Consider the following 20977-nt stretch of genomic DNA (forward strand, 5'->3'; position numbering starts at 1 on the left):
CAGGAACAGGGATGATCAGTGAATGACAGTCATCAAGAACAGGAATGATTACTGAATGTCAGTCATCATGAACAGGGATGATCAGTGGATGTCAGTCATCAAGAACAGGGATTATCGGTGAATGTCAGTCTTCAAGAACAGGGATGATCGGTGAATGTCAGTAATCAAGAACAGGGATGATCAGTGAATGTCAGTCATCAAGAACAGGAATGATTACTGAATGTCAGTCATCAAGAACAGGGATGATCAGTGAATGTCAGTCATCAAGAACAGGGATGATCGGTGAATGTCAGTCATCAAGAACAGGGATGATCAGTGAATGTCAGTCATCAAGAACAGGGATGATTAGTGAATGTCAGTCATCAAGAACAGGGATGATCAGTGAATGTCAGTCATCAAGAACAGGGATGATTAGTGAATGTCAGTCATCAAGAACAGGGATGATCAGTGAATGTCAGTCATCAAGAATAGGGATGATTTGTGAATGTCAGTCATCAAGAACAGGGATGATCGGTGAATGTCAGTCTCCAAGAACAGGGATGATCGGTGAATGTCAGTCATCAAGAACAGGGATGATCGGTGAATGTCCGTCATCAAGAACAGGGTTGATCGGTGAATGTCAGTCATCAAGAACAGGGATGATCAGTGACTGTCAGTGATGAAGAACAGGGATGATCAGTGAATGTCAGTCATCAAGAACAGGGATGATCAGTGAATGTCAGTCATCAAATACAGGGATGATCAGTGAATGTCAGTCATCAAGAACAGGGATGATCAGTGAATGTCAGTCATCAAATACAGGGATGATTAGTGAATGTCAGTCATCAAGAACAGGGATGATCAGTGAATGTCAGTCATCAAGAACAGGGATGATTAGTGAATGTCAGTCATCAAGAACAGGAATGATCAGTGAATGTCAGTCATCAAGAACAGGGATGATCAGTGAATGACAGTCATCATGAACAGGAATGATTACTGAATGTCAGTCATCAAAAACAGGGATGATCAGTGAATGTCAGTCATCAAGAACAGGGATGATCAGTGAATGTCAGTCACCAAGAACAGGGATGATGAGTGAATGTCAGTCATCAAGACCAGGGATGATCGGTGAATGTCGGTCATCATGAACAGGAATGATTACTGAATGTCAGTCATCAAGAATAGGGATGATCAGTGAATGTCAGTCATCAAGAACAGGGATGATCGGTGAATGTCAGTCATCAAGAACAGGGATGATCGGTGAATGTCCGTCTCCAAGAACAGGGATGATCGGTGAATGTCAGTCATCAAGAACAGGGATGATCGGTGAATGTCCGTCTCCAAGCACAGGGATGATCGGTGAATGTCAGTCATCAAGAACAGGGTTGATCGGTGAATGTCAGTCATCAAGAACAGGGATGATCGGTGAATGTCCGTCATCAAGAACAGGGATGTTCAGTGAATGTCAGTCATCAAGAACAGGGATGATTAGTGAATGTCAGTCATCAAGAACAGGGATGAACGGTGAATGTCAGTCATCAAGAACAGGGATAATCAGTGAATGTCAGTCATCAAGAACAGGAATGATTATTGAATGTCAGTCATCAGGAACAGGGATGATCAGTGAATGTCAGTGATCAAGAACAGGGATGATCGGCGAATGTCAGTCATCAAGATCAGGGATGATCAGTGAATGACAGTCATCAAGAACAGGAATGATTACTGAATGTCAGTCATCAAGAACAGGGATGATCAGTGAATGTCAGTCATCAAGAACAGGGAATGATCAGTGAATGTCAGTCATCAAGAATAGGGATGATCGGTGAATGTCAGTCTTCAAGAACAGGGATGATCGGTGAATGTCAGTCATCAGGAACAGGGATGATCAGTGAATGACAGTCATCAAGAACAGGAATGATTACTGAATGTCAGTCATCATGAACAGGGATGATCAGTGAATGTCAGTCATCAAGAACAGGGATTATCGGTGAATGTCAGTCATCAAGAACAGGGATGATCAGTGAATGTCAGTCATCAAGAACAGGGATGATCGGTGAATGTCAGTCATCAAGAACAGGGATGATCGGTGAATGTCAGTCATCAAGAACAGGGATGATCAGTGAATGACAGTCATCAAGAACAGGAATGATTACTGAATGTCAGTCATCAAGAACAGGGATGATCAGTGAATGTCAGTCATCAAGAACAGGGATGATCGGTGAATGTCAGTCATCAAGAACAGGGATGATCAGTGAATGTCAGTCATCAAGAACAGGGATGATCGGTGAATGTCAGTCATCAAGAACAGGGATGATCAGTGAATGTCAGTCATCAAGAACAGGGATGATCGGTGACTGTCAGTCATCAAGAACAGGGATGATCAGTGAATGTCAGTCATCAAGAACAGGGATGATCGGTGAATGTCAGTCATCAAGAACAGGGATGATCGGTGAATGTCTGTCATCAAGAACAGGGATGATCAGTGAATGTTAGTCATCAAGAACAGGGATGATCGGTCAATGTCAGTCATCAAGAACAGGGATGATCAGTGAATGTCAGTCATCAAGAACAGGGATGATCAGTGAATGTCAGTCATCAAGAACAGGAATGATCGGTGAATGTCCGCCTCCAAGAACAGGGATGATCGGTGAATGTCAGTCATCAAGAACAGGGATGATCGGTGAATGTCCGTCTCCAAGAACAGGGATGATCGGTGAATGTCAGTCATCAAGAACACGGATGATTAGTGAATGTCAGTCATCAGGAACAGGGATGATCAGTGAATGTCAGTCATCAAGAACAGGAATGATTATTGAATGTCAGTCATCAAGAACACGGATGATCAGTGAATGTCAGTCATCAAGAACAGGGATGATCAGTGAATGACAGTCATCATGAACAGGAATGATTACTGAATGTCAGTCATCAAAAACAGGGATGATCAGTGAATGTCAGTCATCAAGAACAGGGATGATCGGTGAATGTCAGTCACCAAGAACAGGGATGATTAGTGAATGTCAGTCATCAAGAACAGGGATGATCGGTGAATGTCAGTCATCAAGAACAGGAATGATTATTGAATGTCAGTCATCAGGAACAGGGATGATCAGTGAATGTCAGTGATCAAGAACAGGGATGATCGGCGAATGTCAGTCACCAAGAACAGGGATGATCAGTGAATGACAGTCATCAAAAACAGGAATGATTACTGAATGTCAGTCATCAAGAACAGGGATGCTCAGTGAATGTCAGTCATCAAGAACAGGGATGATCGGTGAATGTCAGTCATCAAGAACAGGGATGATCGGTGAATGTCAGTCATCAAGAACAGGGATGATCGGTGAATGTCAGTCATCAAGAACAGGGATGTTCAGTGAATGTCAGTCATCAAGAACAGGGATGATTAGTGAATGTCAGTCATCAAGAACAGGAATGATTATTGAATGTCAGTCATCAGGAACAGGGATGATCAGTGAATGTCAGTGATCAAGAACAGGGATGATCGGCGAATGTCAGTCATCAAGAACAGGGATGATCAGTGAATGAGAGTCATCAAGAACAGGAATGATTACTGAATGTCAGTCATCAAGAACAGGGATGCTCAGTGAATGTCAGTCATCAAGAACAGGGATGATCGGTGAATGTCAGTCTTCAAGAACAGGGATGATCGGTGAATGTCAGTCATCAGGAACAGGGATGATCAGTGAATGACAGTCATCAAGAACAGGAATGATTACTGAATGTCAGTCATCATGAACAGGGATGATCAGTGGATGTCAGTCATCAAGAACAGGGATTATCGGTGAATGTCAGTCTTCAAGAACAGGGATGATCGGTGAATGTCAGTAATCAAGAACAGGGATGATCAGTGAATGTCAGTCATCAAGAACAGGAATGATTACTGAATGTCAGTCATCAAGAACAGGGATGATCAGTGAATGACAGTCATCAAGAACAGGAATGATTACTGAATGTCAGTCATCAAGAACAGGGATGATCAGTGAATGTCAGTCATCAAGAACAGGGATGATCGGTGAATGTCAGTCATCAAGAACAGGGATGATCGGTGAATGTCATACATCAAGAACACGGATGATCGGTGAATGTCAGTCATCAAGAACAGGGATGATCAGTGAATGACAGTCATCAAGAACAGGAATGATTACTGAATGTCAGTCATCAAGAACAGGGATGATCAGTGAACGTCAGTCATCAAGAACAGGGATGATCGGTGAATGTCAGTCATCAAGAACAGGGATGATCAGTGAATGTCAGTCATCAAGAACAGGGATGATCGGTGAATGTCAGTCATCAAGAACAGGGATGATCAGTGAATGTCAGTCATCAAGAACAGGGTTGATCGGTGACTGTCAGTCATCAAGAACAGGGATGATCAGTGAATGTCAGTCATCAAGAACAGGGATGATCGGTGAATGTCTGTCATCAAGAACAGGGATGATCAGTGAATGTCCGCCTCCAAGAACAGGGATGATCGGTGAATGTCAGTCATCAAGAACAGGGATGATCGGTGAATGTCCGTCTCCAAGAACAGGGATGATCGGTGAATGTCAGTCATCAAGAAGACGGATGATTAGTGAATGTCAGTCATCAGGAACAGGGATGATCAGTGAATGTCAGTCATCAAGAACAGGAATGATTATTGAATGTCAGTCATCAAGAACACGGATGATCAGTGAATGTCAGTCATCAAGAACAGGGATGATCAGTGAATGACAGTCATAATGAACAGGAATGATTACTGAATGTCAGTCATCAAAAACAGGGATGATCAGTGAATGTCAGTCATCAAGAACAGGGATGATCGGTGAATGTCAGTCACCAAGAACAGGGATGATTAGTGAATGTCAGTCATCAAGAACAGGGATGATTAGTGAATGTCAGTCATCAAGAACAGGGATGATCGGTGAATGTCAGTCATCAAGAACAGGAATGATTATTGAATGTCAGTCATCAGGAACAGGGATGATCAGTGAATGTCAGTGATCAAGAACAGGGATGATCGGCGAATGTCAGTCATCAAGAACAGGGATGATCAGTGAATGACAGTCATCAAGAACAGGAATGATTACTGAATGTCAGTCATCAAGAACAGGGATGCTCAGTGAATGTCAGTCATCAAGAACAGGGATGATCGGTGAATGTCAGTCATCAAGAACAGGGATGATCGATGAATGTCAGTCATCAAGAACAGGGATGATTAGTGAATGTCAGTCATCAAGAACAGGAATGATTATTGAATGTCAGTCATCAGGAACAGGGATGATCAGTGAATGTCAGTGATCAAGAACAGGGATGATCGGCGAATGTCAGTCATCAAGAACAGGGATGATCAGTGAATGACAGTCATCAAGAACAGGAATGATTACTGAATGTCAGTCATCAAGAACAGGGATGCTCAGTGAATGTCAGTCATCAAGAACAGGGATGATCGGTGAATGTCAGTCTTCAAGAACAGGGATGATCGGTGAATGTCAGTCATCAGGAACAGGGATGATCAGTGAATGACAGTCATCAAGAACAGGAATGATTACTGAATGTCAGTCATCATGAACAGGGATGATCAGTGGATGTCAGTCATCAAGAACAGGGATTATCGGTGAATGTCAGTCTTCAAGAACAGGGATGATCGGTGAATGTCAGTAATCAAGAACAGGGATGATCAGTGAATGTCAGTCATCAAGAACAGGAATGATTACTGAATGTCAGTCATCAAGAACAGGGATGATCGGTGAATGTCAGTCATCAAGAACAGGGATGATCAGTGAATGACAGTCATCAAGAACAGGAATGATTACTGAATGTCAGTCATCAAGAACAGGGATGATCAGTGAATGTCAGTCATCAAGAACAGGGATGATCGGTGAATGTCAGTCATCAAGAACAGGGATGATCGGTGAATGTCATACATCAAGAACACGGATGATCGGTGAATGTCAGTCATCAAGAACAGGGATGATCAGTGAATGACAGTCATCAAGAACAGGAATGATTACTGAATGTCAGTCATCAAGAACAGGGATGATCAGTGAACGTCAGTCATCAAGAACAGGGATGATCGGTGAATGTCAGTCATCAAGAACAGGGATGATCAGTGAATGTCAGTCATCAAGAACAGGGATGATCGGTGAATGTCAGTCATCAAGAACAGGGATGATCAGTGAATGTCAGTCATCAAGAACAGGGTTGATCGGTGACTGTCAGTCATCAAGAACAGGGATGGTCAGTGAATGTCAGTCATCAAGAACAGGGATGATCGGTGAATGTCTGTCATCAAGAACAGGGATGATCAGTGAATGTTAGTCATCAAGAACAGGGATGATCGGTGAATGTCAGTCATTAAGAACAGGGATGATCAGTGAATGTCAGTCATCAAGAACAGGGATGATCAGTGAATGTCAGTCATCAAGAACAGGGATGATCGGTGAATGTCCGCCTCCAAGAACAGGGATGATCGGTGAATGTCAGTCATCAAGAATAGGGATGGTCGGTGAATGTCCGTCTCCAAGAACAGGGATGATCGGTGAATGTCAGTCATCAAGAACACGGATGATTAGTGAATGTCAGTCATCAGGAACAGGGATGATCAGTGAATGTCAGTCATCAAGAACAGGAATGATTATTGAATGTCAGTCATCAGGAACAGGGATGATCAGTAAATGTCAGTGATCAAGAACAGGGATGATCGGTGAATGTCAGTCATCAAGAACAGGGATGATCAGTGAATGACAGTCATCAAGAACAGGAATGATAACTGAATGTCAGTCATCAAGAACACGGATGATCAGTGAATGTCAGTCATCAAGAACAGGGATGATCGGTGAATGTCAGTCTTCAAGAACAGGGATGATCGGTGAATGTCAGTAATCAAGAACAGGGATGATCAGTGAATGTCAGCCATCAAGAACAGGAATGATTACTGAATGTCAGTCATCAAGAACAGGGATGATCAGTGAATGTCAGTCATCAAGAACAGGGATGATCGGTGAATGTCAGTCATCAAGAACAGGGATGATCGGTGAATGTCAGTCATCAAGAACACGGATGATCAGTGAATGACAGTCATCATGAACAGGAATGATTACTGAATGTCAGTCATCATGAACAGGGATGATCAGTGGATGTCAGTCATCAAGAACAGGGATTATCGGTGAATGTCAGTCTTCAAGAACAGGGATGATCGGTGAATGTCAGTAATCAAGAACAGGGATGATCAGTGAATGTCAGTCATCAAGAACAGGAATGATTACTGAATGTCAGTCATCAAGAACAGGGATGATCGGTGAATGTCAGTCATCAAGAACAGGGATGATCAGTGAATGACAGTCATCAAGAACAGGAATGATTACTGAATGTCAGTCATCAAGAACAGGGATGATCAGTGAATGTCAGTCATCAAGAACAGGGATGATCGGTGAATGTCAGTCATCAAGAACAGGGATGATCGGTGAATGTCATACATCAAGAACACGGATGATCGGTGAATGTCAGTCATCAAGAACAGGGATGATCAGTGAATGACAGTCATCAAGAACAGGAATGATTACTGAATGTCAGTCATCAAGAACAGGGATGATCAGTGAACGTCAGTCATCAAGAACAGGGATGATCGGTGAATGTCAGTCATCAAGAACAGGGATGATCAGTGAATGTCAGTCATCAAGAACAGGGATGATCGGTGAATGTCAGTCATCAAGAACAGGGATGATCAGTGAATGTCAGTCATCAAGAACAGGGTTGATCGGTGACTGTCAGTCATCAAGAACAGGGATGATCAGTGAATGTCAGTCATCAAGAACAGGGATGATCGGTGAATGTCTGTCATCAAGAACAGGGATGATCAGTGAATGTTAGTCATCAAGAACAGGGATGATCGGTGAATGTCAGTCATTAAAAACAGGGATGATCAGTGAATGTCAGTCATCAAGAACAGGGATGATCAGTGAATGTCAGTCATCAAGAACAGGGATGATCGGTGAATGTCCGCCTCCAAGAACAGGGATGATCGGTGAATGTCAGTCATCAAGAACAGGGATGGTCGGTGAATGTCCGTCTCCAAGAACAGGGATGATCGGTGAATGTCAGTCATCAAGAACACGGATGATTAGTGAATGTCAGTCATCAGGAACAGGGATGATCAGTGAATGTCAGTGATCAAGAACAGGGATGATCGGTGAATGTCAGTCATCAAGAACAGGGATGATCAGTGAATGACAGTCATCAAGAACAGGAATGATAACTGAATGTCAGTCATCAAGAACACGGATGATCAGTGAATGTCAGTCATCAAGAACAGGGATGATCGGTGAATGTCAGTCTTCAAGAACAGGGATGATCGGTGAATGTCAGTAATCAAGAACAGGGATGATCAGTGAATGTCAGCCATCAAGAACAGGAATGATTACTGAATGTCAGTCATCAAGAACAGGGATGATCAGTGAATGTCAGTCATCAAGAACAGGGATGATCGGTGAATGTCAGTCATCAAGAACAGGGATGATCGGTGAATGTCAGTCATCAAGAACACGGATGATCGGTGAATGTCAGTCATCAAGAACAGGGATGATCAGTGAATGACAGTCATCAAGAACAGGAATGATTACTGAATGTCAGTCATCAAGAACAGGGATGATCAGTGAATGTCAGTCATCAAGGACAGGGATGATCGGTGAATGTCAGTCATCAAGAACAGGGATGATCAGTGAATGTCAGTCATCAAGAACAGGGATGATCGGTGAATGTCAGTCATCAAGAACAGGGATGATCAGTGAATGTCAGTCATCAAGAACAGGGATGATCAGTGAATGTTCGTCATCAAGAACAGGGATGATCGGTGAATGTCCGTCTCCAAGAACAGGGATGATCGGTGAATGTCAGTCATCAAGAACAGGGATGATCGGAGAATGTCCGTCTCCAAGAACAGGGATGATCGGTGAATGTCAGTCATCAAGAACAGGGATGATTAGTGAATGTCAGTCATCAGGAACAGGGATGGTCAGTGAATGTCAGTCATCAAGAACAGGAATGATTATTGAATGTCAGTCATCAGGAACGGGGATGATCAGTGAATGTCAGTCATCAAGAACAGGGATGATCGGTGAATGTCAATCATCAAGAACACGGATCATCGGTGAATGTCAGTCATCAAGAACAGGGATGATCAGTGAATGACAGTCATCAAGAACAGGGATGATCGGTGAATGTCAGTCATAAACAACAGGGATGATCAGTGAATGTCAGTCATCAAGAACAGGGATGATCGGTGAATGTCAGTCATCAAGAACAGGGATGATCAGTGAATGTCAGTCATCAACAACAGGGATGATCGGTGACTGTCAGTCATCAAGAACAGGGATGATTAGTGAATGTCAGTCATCAAGAACAGGGATGATCGGTGAATGTCAGTCATCAAGGACAGGGATGATCGGTGAATGTCAGTCATCAAGAACAGGGATAATCAGTGAATGTCAGTCATCAAGAACAGGGATGATCGGTGAATGTCAGTCATCAAGAACAGGGATGATCGGTGAATGTCAGTCATCAAGAACAGGGATGATCAGTGAATGTCAGTCATCAAGAACAGGGATGATCGGTGAATGTCCGTCTCCAAGAACAGGGATGATCAGTAAATGTCAGTCATCAAGAACAGGGATGATCGGTGAATGTCCGTCTCCAAGAACAGGGATGATCGGTGAATGTCAGTCATCAAGAACAGGGATGATTAGTGAATGTCAGTCATCAGGAACAGGGATGATCAGTGAATGTCAGTCATCAAGAACAGGAATGATTATTGAATGTCAGTCATCAGGAACAGGGATGATCAGTGATTGTCAGTGATCAAGAACAGGGATGATCGGTGAATGTCAGTCATCAAGAACAGGGATGATCAGTGAATGACAGTCATCAAGAACAGGAATGATTACTGAATGTCAGTCATCAAGAACAGGGATGATCAGTGAATGTCAGTCATCAAGAACAGGGATGATCGGTGAATGTCAGTCTTCAAGAACAGGGATGATCGGTGAATGTCAGTCTTCAAGAACAGGGATGATCGGTGAATATCAGTCATCAAGAACAGGGATGATCAGTGAATGTCAGTCATCAGGAACAGGGATGATCAGTGAATGACAGTCATCAAGAACAGGAATGATTACTGAATGTCAGCCATCAAGAACAGGGATGATCAGTGAATGTCAGTCATCAAGAACAGGGATGATCGGTGAATGTCAGTCTTCAAGAACAGGGATGATCAGTGAATGTCAGTAATCAAGAACAGGGGTGATCAGTGAATGTCAGTCATCAAGAACAGGAATGATTACTGAATGTCAGTCATCAAGAACAGGGATGATCGGTGAATGTCAGTCATCAAGAACAGGGATGATCAGTGAATGACAATCATCAAGAACAGGAATGATTACTGAATGTCAGTCATCAAGAACAGGGATGATCAGTGAATGTCAGTCATCAAGAACAGGGATGATCGGTGAATGTCAGTCATCAAGAACAGGGATGATCGGTGAATGTCAGTCATCAAGAACAGGGATGATCAGTGAATGACAGTCATCAAGAACAGGAATGATTACTGAATGTCAGTCATCAAGAACAGGGATGATCAGTGAATGTCAGTCATCAAGAACAGGGATGATCGGTGAATGTCAGTCATCAAGAACAGGGATGATCAGTGAATGTCAGTCATCAAGAACAGGGATGATCGGTGAATGTCCGTCTCCAAGAACAGGGATGATCGGTGAATGTCAGTCATCAAGAACAGGGATGATCGGTGAATGTCCGTCTCCAAGAACAGGGATGATCGATGAATGTCAGTCATCAAGAACAGGGATGATTAGTGAATGTCAGTCATCAGGAACAGGGATGATCAGTGAATGTCAGTCATCAAGAACAGGAATGATTATTGAATGTCAGTCATCGGGAACCGGGATGATCAGTGAATGTCCGTGATCAAGAACAGGGATGATCGGTGAATGTCAGTCATCAAGAACAGGGATGATCAGTGAATGACAGTCATCAAGAACTGGAATGATTACTGAATGTCAGTCATCAAGAACAGGGATGATCAGTGAATGTCAGTCATCAAGAACAGGGATGATCGGCGAATGTCAGTCTTCAAGAACAGGGATGATCGGTGAATGTCAGTCTTCAAGAACAGGGATGATCGGTGAATGTCAGTCATCAAGAACAGGGATGATCAGTGAATGTCAGTCATCAGGAACAGGGATGATCAGTGAATGACAGTCATCAAGAACAGGAATGATTACTGAATGTCAGTCATCAAGAACAGGGATGATCAGTGAATGTCAGTCATCAAGAACAGGGATGATCGGTGAATGTCAGTCTTCAAGAACAGGGATGATCGGTGAATGTCAGTAATCAAGAACAGGGATGATCAGTGAATGTCAGTCATCATGAACAGGAATGATTACTGAATGTCAGTCATCAAGAACAGGGATGATCGGTGAATGTCAGTCATCAAGAACAGGGGTGATCAGTGAATGACAGTCATCAAGAACAGGAATGATTACTGAATGTCAGTCATCAAGAACAGGGATGATCAGTGAATGTCAGTCATCAAGAAAAGGGATGATCGTTGAATGTCAGTCATCAAGAACAGGGATGATCAGTGAATGTCAGTCATCAAGAACAGGGGTGATCGGTGAATGTCAGTCATCAAGAACAGGGATGATCAGTGAATGTCAGTCATCAAGAACAGGGATGATCGGTGACTGTCAGTCATCAAGAACAGTGATGATCAGTGAATGTCAGTCATCAAGAAGAGGGATGATCGGTGAATGTCAGTCATCAAGAACAGGGATGATCGGTGAATGTCAGTCATCAAGAACAGGGATGATCAGTGAATGTCAGTCATCAAGAACAGGGATGATCGGTGAATGTCAGTCACCAAGAACAGGGATGATCCGTGAATGTCAGTCATCAAGAACAGGGATGATCGGTGAATGTCAGTCATCAAGAACAGGGATGATCAGTGAATGTCAGTCATCAAGAACAGGGATGATCGGTGAATGTCAGTCATCAAGAACAGGGATGATTAGTGAATGTCAGTCATCAAGAACAGGGATGATAGTGAATGTCAGTCATCAAGAACAGGGATGATCGGTGAATGTCAGTCATCAAGAACAGGGATGATCAGTGAATGTCAGTCATCAAGAACAGGGATGATCGGTGAATGTCAGTCATCAAGAACAGGGATGATCAGTGAATGTCAGTCATCAAGAACAGGCATGGACCGCAGTGACAGATGAAAGTGTGTCATCAAGCGCAGCGGTGATACGATGATATAGTGATATGTTAACTGGACTTTCACAAGTAATGATTTGAGCAACATAGTCCAGGATGACATCAAGATTACTAATGAGAGAAAGTGGGAACAGGCAGGAATGTGTAAGACTCATCAAAGCTTGAAGTCTAGAAGGCATGAATGAAGGTTCATCAATAGATGAGCTGAGGCAAAGTCAGAGTCAGACACTGGCGGTGTTTGGAGGCGATCTTGGTAATGTTGTGGAAAACTAATTGGAAACACATGACAGGGTCGGTCAAATCTGACAGCAATGGTACAAACAGTCTGAAGCCATGGAGAGGAATGGCCTTCGTGGCTAGGGAACAGATACATATCACATGTCTCCTTGACTTCTGGGAGATAGATGGAGATTGGAGAGAGTGGGAGAGAGCAAGACAGAGTAGTTGTGAGATAGTTGAACGAACAGTATAGTTAATGGTGTAGATGTGTAGTGTAATCTTTGCGTAACTATTCCCTGGCAATATGTTCAAATTTAATTCAGTGTAGTGCAATAAATTAGCTTGTTTATACAACACAGCTCTACAACCTTCACCATCCTGAAAGAAGTAAAACAAAGAACACAACATTCCCTATTTCGTTAAAGTCCGCACTCTAGCCCGAGTTATACAATTCACCAGGACCCTGTCCCAGTGTGTTTAGGTGATGACCATTCCAATGCCATGGCTCCTGTTTTTTCCAGGACTGGTGTCAATATCCCATGAATCAAAACCCATTTCTCCCAGGTCAACCTTGAGTCACACATTCAACTCTCTGATCTTATTTGCCCTATTTTCTTGTGGCTCAGGTATAATTCAGAGATTCATGACTTTGTGGTTCTGCCTTTTAATGTAGACCTTGGCAGACTCTCTTTCTTAACCCTACCTTTGTTACTGGTACCCACATGGACCATGACAACTGGATCTTTCTCCACCCACTCCAAATTCCTCTCCAGCACTGAGGAGGTGTCCTTAAACATCTCACCCGGTAGACAACACATCTTTCATGACTCACAGCTCCAAAGAATAGGATCCATTCCCCCATCTGTACTGCCCCCACAGCAACTAAAGTACTTTTACCTCTCCCAAATTGATTGGTGTCCTGCACCACAGTGTTGTGGTCAGTTTTCTCACCCTGCTTTCAGTCCCTACTTCATCCATGCAGGCTGCAGAACCTCAGACCAGTTGGACACTTGCAAGGTCTGAGGTTCATCCAACACTGCCTTCTCTATTCCCACATCTGCTTCACTCTCAGTCATAGCCTCCTGTCCCTGACCATGGCCCAAATTCAAAGTACCTGACCGACGGAGTGCGACAAATTATCCAGATAACTTTCCCATGATGCATCACAATGTCTGAAGCTCATTAACTCTGAAGCACAATTCCTCAAGACACAGGCACACCTACTGCAGATGTGATTGTCGTGGATCAAATAGGTATTCACCTTCGCCCACACATTGCAGCTGCTCACACATCGGCAGCCATGCCCCCTTAATTGTTTTATTTAATAAATTAGCTATACTAGCCAGTGAGGCTAGAAATAGGAAGATAGAGCAGCTAAACACGTGGCTAAACAGCTGGTGTAGGAGGGAGGGTTTCCGTTATCTGGACCACTGGGAGCTCTTCCGGGGCAGGTGTGACCTATATAAGAAGGACGGGTTGCATCTAAACTGGAGAGGCATAAATATCCTGGCCGCGAGGTTTGCTAGTGTCACACGGGAGGGTTTAAACTAGTATGGCAGGGGGGTGGGCACGGGAGCAATAGGTCAGAAGGTGAGAGCATTGAGGGAGAACTAGGGAATAGGGACAGTGGGGCTCTGAGGCAGAGCAGACAGGGAGAAGTTGCTGAACACAGCGGGTCTGGTGGCCTGAAGTGCATATGTTTTAATGCAAGAAGTATTACGGGTAAGGCAGATGAACTTAGAGCTTGGATTAGTACTTGGAACTATGATGTTGTTGCCATTACAGAGACCTGGTTGAGGGAAGGGCAGGATTGGCAGCTAAACGTTCCAGGATTTAGATGTTTCAGGCGGGATAGAGGGGGATGTAAAAGGGGAGGCGGAGTTGCGCTACTGGTTCGGGAGAATATCACAGCTTCCCCAATATTGACTGGGACTCACTTAGTGCCAGGGGCTTAGACGGGGCGGAGTTGGAAGGAGCATCCAGGAGGGCTTCTTAAAACAATATGTAGACAGTCCAACTAGGGAAGGGGCGGTACTGGACCTGGTATTGGGGAATGAGCCCTGCCAGGTGGTAGATGTTTCAGTAGGGGAGCATTTTGGTAACAGTGACCACAATTCAGTAAGTTTTAAAGTACTGGTGGACAAGGATAAGAGTGGTCCTAGGATGAATGCGCTAAATTGGGGGAAGGCTAATTATAACAATATTAGGCGGGAACTGAAGAACATAGATTGGGGGCAGATGTTTGAGGGCAAATCAACATCTGACATGTGGGAGGCTTTCAAGTGTCAGTTGAAAGGAATTCAGGACCGGCATGTTCCTGTGAGGAAGAAGGATAAATACGGCAATTTTCGGGAACCTTGGATAACGAGGGATATTGTAGGCCTCGTCAAAAAGAAAAAGGAGACATTTGTCAGGGCTAAAAGGCTGGGAACAGACGAAGCCTGCGCGGAATATAAGGAAAGTAGGAAGGAACTTAAGCAAGGAGTCAGGAGGGCTAGGAGGGGTCACGAAAGGTCATTGGCAAATAGGGTTAAGGAAAATCCCAAGGCTTTTTACACGTACATAAAAAGCAAGAGGGTAGCCAGGGAAAGGATTGGCCCACTGAAGGATAGGCAAGGGAATCTATGTGTGGAGCCAGAGGAAATGGGCGAGGTACTAAATGAATACTTTGCATCAGTATTCACCAAAGAGAAGAAATTGGTAGATGTTGAGTCTGGAGAAGGGTGTGTAGATAGCCTGGGTCACATTGAGATCCAAAAAGACGAGGTGTTGGGTGTCTTAAAAAAAATATTAAGGTAGATAAGTCCCCAGGGCCTGATGGGATCTACCCCAGAATACTGAAGGAGGCTGGAGAGGAAATTGCTGAGGCCTTGACAGAAATCTTTGGATCCTCACTGTCTTCAGGGGATGTCCCAGAGGACTGGAGAATAGCCAATGTTGTTCCTCTGTTTAAGAAGGGTAGCAAGGATAATCCAGGGAACTACAGGCCGGTGAGCCTTACTTCAGCGTTGGGAAATTACTGGAGAGAATTCTTCGAGACAGGATCTACTCCCATTTGGAAGCAAATGGACGTATTAGTGAGAGGCAGCATGGTTTTGTGAAGGGGAGGTCGTGTCTCACTAACTTGATAGAGTTTTTCGAGGAGGTCACTAAGATGATGGATGCAGGTAGGGCAGTGGATGTTGTCTATATGGACTTCAGTATGTCCTTTGACAAGGTCCCTCATGGTAGACTAGTACAAAAGGTGAAGTCACACGGGATCAGGTGGCAGCTGGCAAGGTGGACACAGAACTGGCTAGGTCATAGAAGGCAGAGAGTAGCAATGGAAGGATGCTTTTCTAATTGGAGGGCTGTGACCAGTGGTGTTCCACAGGGATCAGTGCTGGGACCTTTGTAGTATATATAAATGATTTGGAGGAAAATGTAACTGGTCTGATTAGTAAGTTTGCAGACGACACAAAGGTTGGTGGAATTGCGGATAGCGATGAGGACTGTCAGAGGATACAGCAGGATTTAGATTGTTTGGAGACTTGGGCGGAGAGATGGCAGATGGAGTTTAATCCGGCCAAATGTGAAGTAATGCATTTTGGAAGGTCTAATGCAGGTAGGGAATATACAGTGAATGGTAGAACCCTCAAGTGTATTGAAAGTCAAAGAGATCTAGGAGTACAGGTCCACAGGTCATTGAAAGGGGCAACACAGGTGGAGAAGGTAGTCAAGAAGGCATACGGAATGCTTGCCTTCATTGGCCGGGGCATTGAGTATAAGAATCGGCAAGTCATGTTGCAGCTGTATAGAACCTTCGTTAGGCCACACTTGGAGTATAGTGTTCAATTCTGGTCGCCACACTACCAGAAGGATGTGGAGGCTTTAGAGAGGGTGCAGAAGAGATTTACCAGAATGTTGCCTGGTATGGAGGGCATTAGCTATGAGGAGCGGTTGAATAAACTCGGTTTGTTCTCACTGGAACGAAGGAGGTTGAGGGGAGACCTGATAGAGGTCTACAAAATTATGAGGGGCATAGACAGAGTGGATAGTCAGAGGCTTTTCCCCAGGGTAGAGGGGTCAATTACTAGGGGGCATAGGTTTAAGGTGAGAGGGACAAGGTTTAGAGTAGATGTACGAGGCAAGTTTTTTACGCAGAGGATAGTGGGTGCCTGGAACTCGCTATCGGAGGAGGTGGTGGAAGCAGGGACGATAGTGACATTTAAGGGGCATCTTGACAAATACATGAATAGGATGGGAATAGAGGGATACGGACCCAGGTAGTGTAGAAGATTGTAGTTTAGTCGGGCAGCATGGTCGGCACGGGCTTGGAGGGCCGAAGGGCCTGTTCCTGTGCTGTACATTTCTTTGTTCTTTTTTCTTTGTATACACAAAATATCACTGAATGATTATCTGTGGTTAAAATACACACTCCAAGGGTGACAAAATGCCGCACCTCTCTCCATATAAAACATATTGAGTATGGGTAGGAAGAGCGAAAACAGGGCAGGGCACTGAGTAAAGTTTCAAACTTGCACACTGTCTTGAGCTGCACTCAATTATCAGCATTTGACTTCCAGGTGGGGTCTCACCTTCCTGTCCCTCGCTACCTGCCTGTCCCTCACTATCTGCCTGTCCCTCGCCATCTGCCTGTCCCTCGCTATCTGCCTGTCCCTCACCATCTGCCTGTCCCTCGCTATCTGCCCACCCCACAATAATTGTCGACTCCCTGGTTTCTCAAAAATATTATTAACAGTGATTACTGAGATGAAATGCACATTTTCCTGTGTCTCTCACTGCCATTATATTACCTGAGAGATGAGAGTTTAGGTGTGGATACGGATGTATAATCTCTGTGCTAAATGCACAGACTCAGTGTTTCTCGGTATAATATGAATTACCATGTGTTGGTTCAGACAGCAAGAGAATCTGGTTATAATCTGGGTTTATTTTCTGTTGTATGTTAATGGGTGAGTAAAAATCCTCCATGAATTATTAAACATTTAACTTTCCTTTTGACAGAAACTTTCTGCCGCTTGCACATCAGCTCCTGATTGGGGTCCGTTCTTGGAACAACACAGAGGGGAAAGATACAGAAACAGGCCTGATTCTAAAGAAGTTCTTCATTGTGAAAAACTTCTGGCCTCACCACTCTAACTGCAGTGTGAATTCAATGGAACAGTCAGTATCTCCATCAGGACCCAGGCACAACTTTGTCTGAAGTTTCCATGCCCACTGCAAGCAAGGGCATTAGTTTGGAACAGGATGCTGCAGGGTAGAATTATTGAGCTTCAACATTCCTGCATCATGAACCTTCAGTCATTTTCCTGCCTGAGTCCTGGTGTTAATACAAAGAATTCCAGTCACTGAACATTGTTGACAAGATCTCCTGCTCTCACAACAATTCTCATCTGCAGTACGCAGTGGCTGAGTTCCCCTTACATTAGTCACAAGATGTGAGTAAGATTGACACAGAGACCACACTGAATTTGATCACCAAATGCTGACACACTGGCCAGAATTATCCGGTCATTGCGATTCAATTTCCCGCCGGCAGCGCACCCCCACCAGCAGGTTTTGTGGTGGTGTGGGGTGGTTACAATGGGAACTCCCATTGACAAGCGGCAGGAAGATGGAATTCCCCCACCAGTGAACAGCGTGTTACGACACCCTGGGCTATTGCTCGGTCGATCCCAGCCCCACAGACCCCAACATTAGTGAATTAACCAATAATTCGTAATCGAGTTTGCAGAATCGTTGGCCCCTTGTCGGCGTAATAAATTATCGCCATCAGGTTTGTAAGTTGAACACAATAACTATTTATGTATAACACAAACAAAGTTTCAAAATGTAATAATTAGAACAGAATAGCAGCCAGCTAATCTACTACTCCCCCCCCCCCCGCCTTTTACCACCCCACCCTCGACCCAAACACACACAAGACAGACATACAGAGAGAGAGGGGAAAGGGGTAAAAATAAGAGGGATTAAGATGAAAAGAGAGAATTGCACGTTCTTGTTTTTGATGTTGAGGTCGTTGCAGCAGGCTGTCCTCCTATGACGTGGAGCAATTGAAACCACCGATTGGATTTCGAACAAGAAACACCTGGCGTGCACATTCAGTCAGAACTCCCAGGCTGTTAGATTGCCTCAGGGCTGTCCCTTTAACTATCAATAAACTGGGCCTTCATTCAAAGGATCCACCTCAAGCCTGTTTAATTCTTACTCGTTTCCAATTCCACCAGAATGTTCTGAGATAAGAACAGATTTCCCACATGAAATCTGTTAGAAGGGCTTTTAAACAATTAGCCCTGATTTTAGCCAGTGGCTGGATTGGATCTCTTTGGAGTTCAATCTGGCTGCGGAGAGAAAAAGATCGTTACTTCAATCTGACTATGGAGAGAGAATGGTCTTTACATTGGATCTTCAGAAAGAACCCATTAGATGAGAGAGAAATCAGAGCTGTGATCCTCCAGCTTCTGACCAAAACAAAAGTAAAATCAAACACAGCCAAGCAGAGGAAGGAACATTACAGAGAAAACTCGGACAAATCAGGGGCCATTAGTCAGGCCTGGCAATTTGAAACTGTTCATTGGCCAACAGCCAAGTCCATTCAAATGTTTCAGCAATGATCTCCCTTGAATCTGCTGATCCGAAATATATACAGTTCTTTGCAACCTGGCTTACCTGAGGTCATAAATCTATGCTCAGTTTACCAGCCATTTGAATTAAAGGTGAAGTTCATCTGAAAGGCACAGGTCCCATGAATTGTCCATGTACAAAAATTGAAATTGCTAAATAACAGAAATTAAGGGGAAAAAACAAGGGGCAATAGGGATTAACAGGAGAATCCTCACAAACTCGTGGCCGCGAAACAGTTCAGAGAATCACGCCCACTGATTCCAGACACTGACTGTCCATGTGTAATGCTGACAGTTGGCGCATCTGCTGAGACAGTTGTTGCCTTATTGGCTGGTCATAACTTTCGCCATAAGCGGAGATTTAAAATCAAACAACTTATTAAATCTCACCTGATCAATTGCGTTCTACTCTTTAGATGACATTTGTACGATTGGAACATTAGCTTTGCTTACTCACACAGTATCAATTTTTATAATTTGTATTAAGTAATACAACACTGTCTATCACAGATTTGAAGAGCCAACACGATCCCTGGCTCAAGGTCAACACCTGGGGCAATGTCAACACAGCCACTGGGGCAATGTCAACACAGCCACTGGGGCAATGTCAACACAGCCACTGGGGCAATGTCAATACAGCCACTGGGGCAATGTCAACACAGCCACTAGGACAATGTCAACACAGCCATTGGGGCAATGTCAACACAGCCACTGGGGCAATGTCAACACAGCCACTAGGACAATGTCAACAAAGCCATTGGGGCAATGTTACCACAGCCACTGGGGCAATGTCAACACAGCCACTAGGGCAATGTCAACACAGCCATTGGGGCAATGTCAACACAGCCACTGGGGCAATGTCAACACAGCCACTAGGACAATGTCAACACTGTCACTGGGGCAATGTCAACACAGCCACTAGGGCAATGTCAACACAGCCACTGGGGCAATGTCAACACAGCCACTGGGGCAATGTCAACACAGCCACTAGGGCAATGTCAACACAGCCACTGGGGCAATGTCAGCACAGCCACTGGGGCAATGTCAACACAGCCACTGGGGCAATGTCAACACAGCCACTAGGGCAATGTCAACACAGCCACTGGGGCAATGTCAACACAGCCACTGGGGCAATGTCAACACAGCCACTGGGGCAATGTCAACACAGCCCATGAAACATTGCCAACACAGCCACTGGAGCAATGTCAACACAGCCACTAGGGCAATGTCAACATAGCCACTGGGGCAATGCCAACACAGCCCATGGAACATTGCCAACACAGCCATTGGGGCAATGTCAACACAGCCCATGGAACATTGCCAACACAGCCACTAGGGCAATGTCAACACAGCCACAGGGGCAATGCTAACACAGCTCATGGAACATTGCCAACACAGCCATTGGGGCAATGTCAACACAGTCACTGGGGCAATGTCAACATAGTCACTGGGGCAATGTCAACACAGCCCATGAAACATTGCCAACACAGCTATTGGGGCAATGTCAACACAGCCCATGGGACATTGCCAACACAGCCATTGGGGCAATGTCAACACAGCCACTGGGGCAATGCTAACACAGCTCATGGAACATTGCCAACACAGCCATTGGGGCAATGTCAACACAGTCACTGGGCAATGTCAACACAGTCACTGGGGCAATGCCAACACAGCCCATGGAACATTGCCAACACAGCCATTGGGGCAATGTCAACACAACCACTGGGGCAATGCTAACACAGCCACTGGAACATTGCTAACACAGCCATTGGGGCAATGTCAACACAACCCATGGGACATTGCTAATACAGCCACTGGGGCAATGTCAACACAGCCCATGGGCCATTTCTAGCACAGTCACT

At 44.5% G+C, this 20977-nt stretch overlaps 1 protein-coding gene across 1 annotated transcript in view; it reads left to right on the plus strand.

Moving 5' to 3' along the window:
* Positions 1-17987, plus strand: part of LOC140418107 (sodium- and chloride-dependent neutral and basic amino acid transporter B(0+)-like) — a 111359-nt gene extending 93372 nt beyond the window's left edge. The window contains exon 13 of the mRNA XM_072501525.1: positions 17497-17987. Within this exon, the coding sequence (XP_072357626.1) occupies positions 17497-17631 (135 nt within the window). The 3' untranslated portion in view covers positions 17632-17987. The remainder of the gene's footprint in view (positions 1-17496) is intronic.
* The last annotated feature ends 2990 nt before the right edge of the window (positions 17988-20977 follow it).

Source organism: Scyliorhinus torazame, chromosome 5, assembly GCF_047496885.1.
Source record: "Scyliorhinus torazame isolate Kashiwa2021f chromosome 5, sScyTor2.1, whole genome shotgun sequence".
NCBI lineage: Eukaryota > Metazoa > Chordata > Chondrichthyes > Carcharhiniformes > Scyliorhinidae > Scyliorhinus > Scyliorhinus torazame.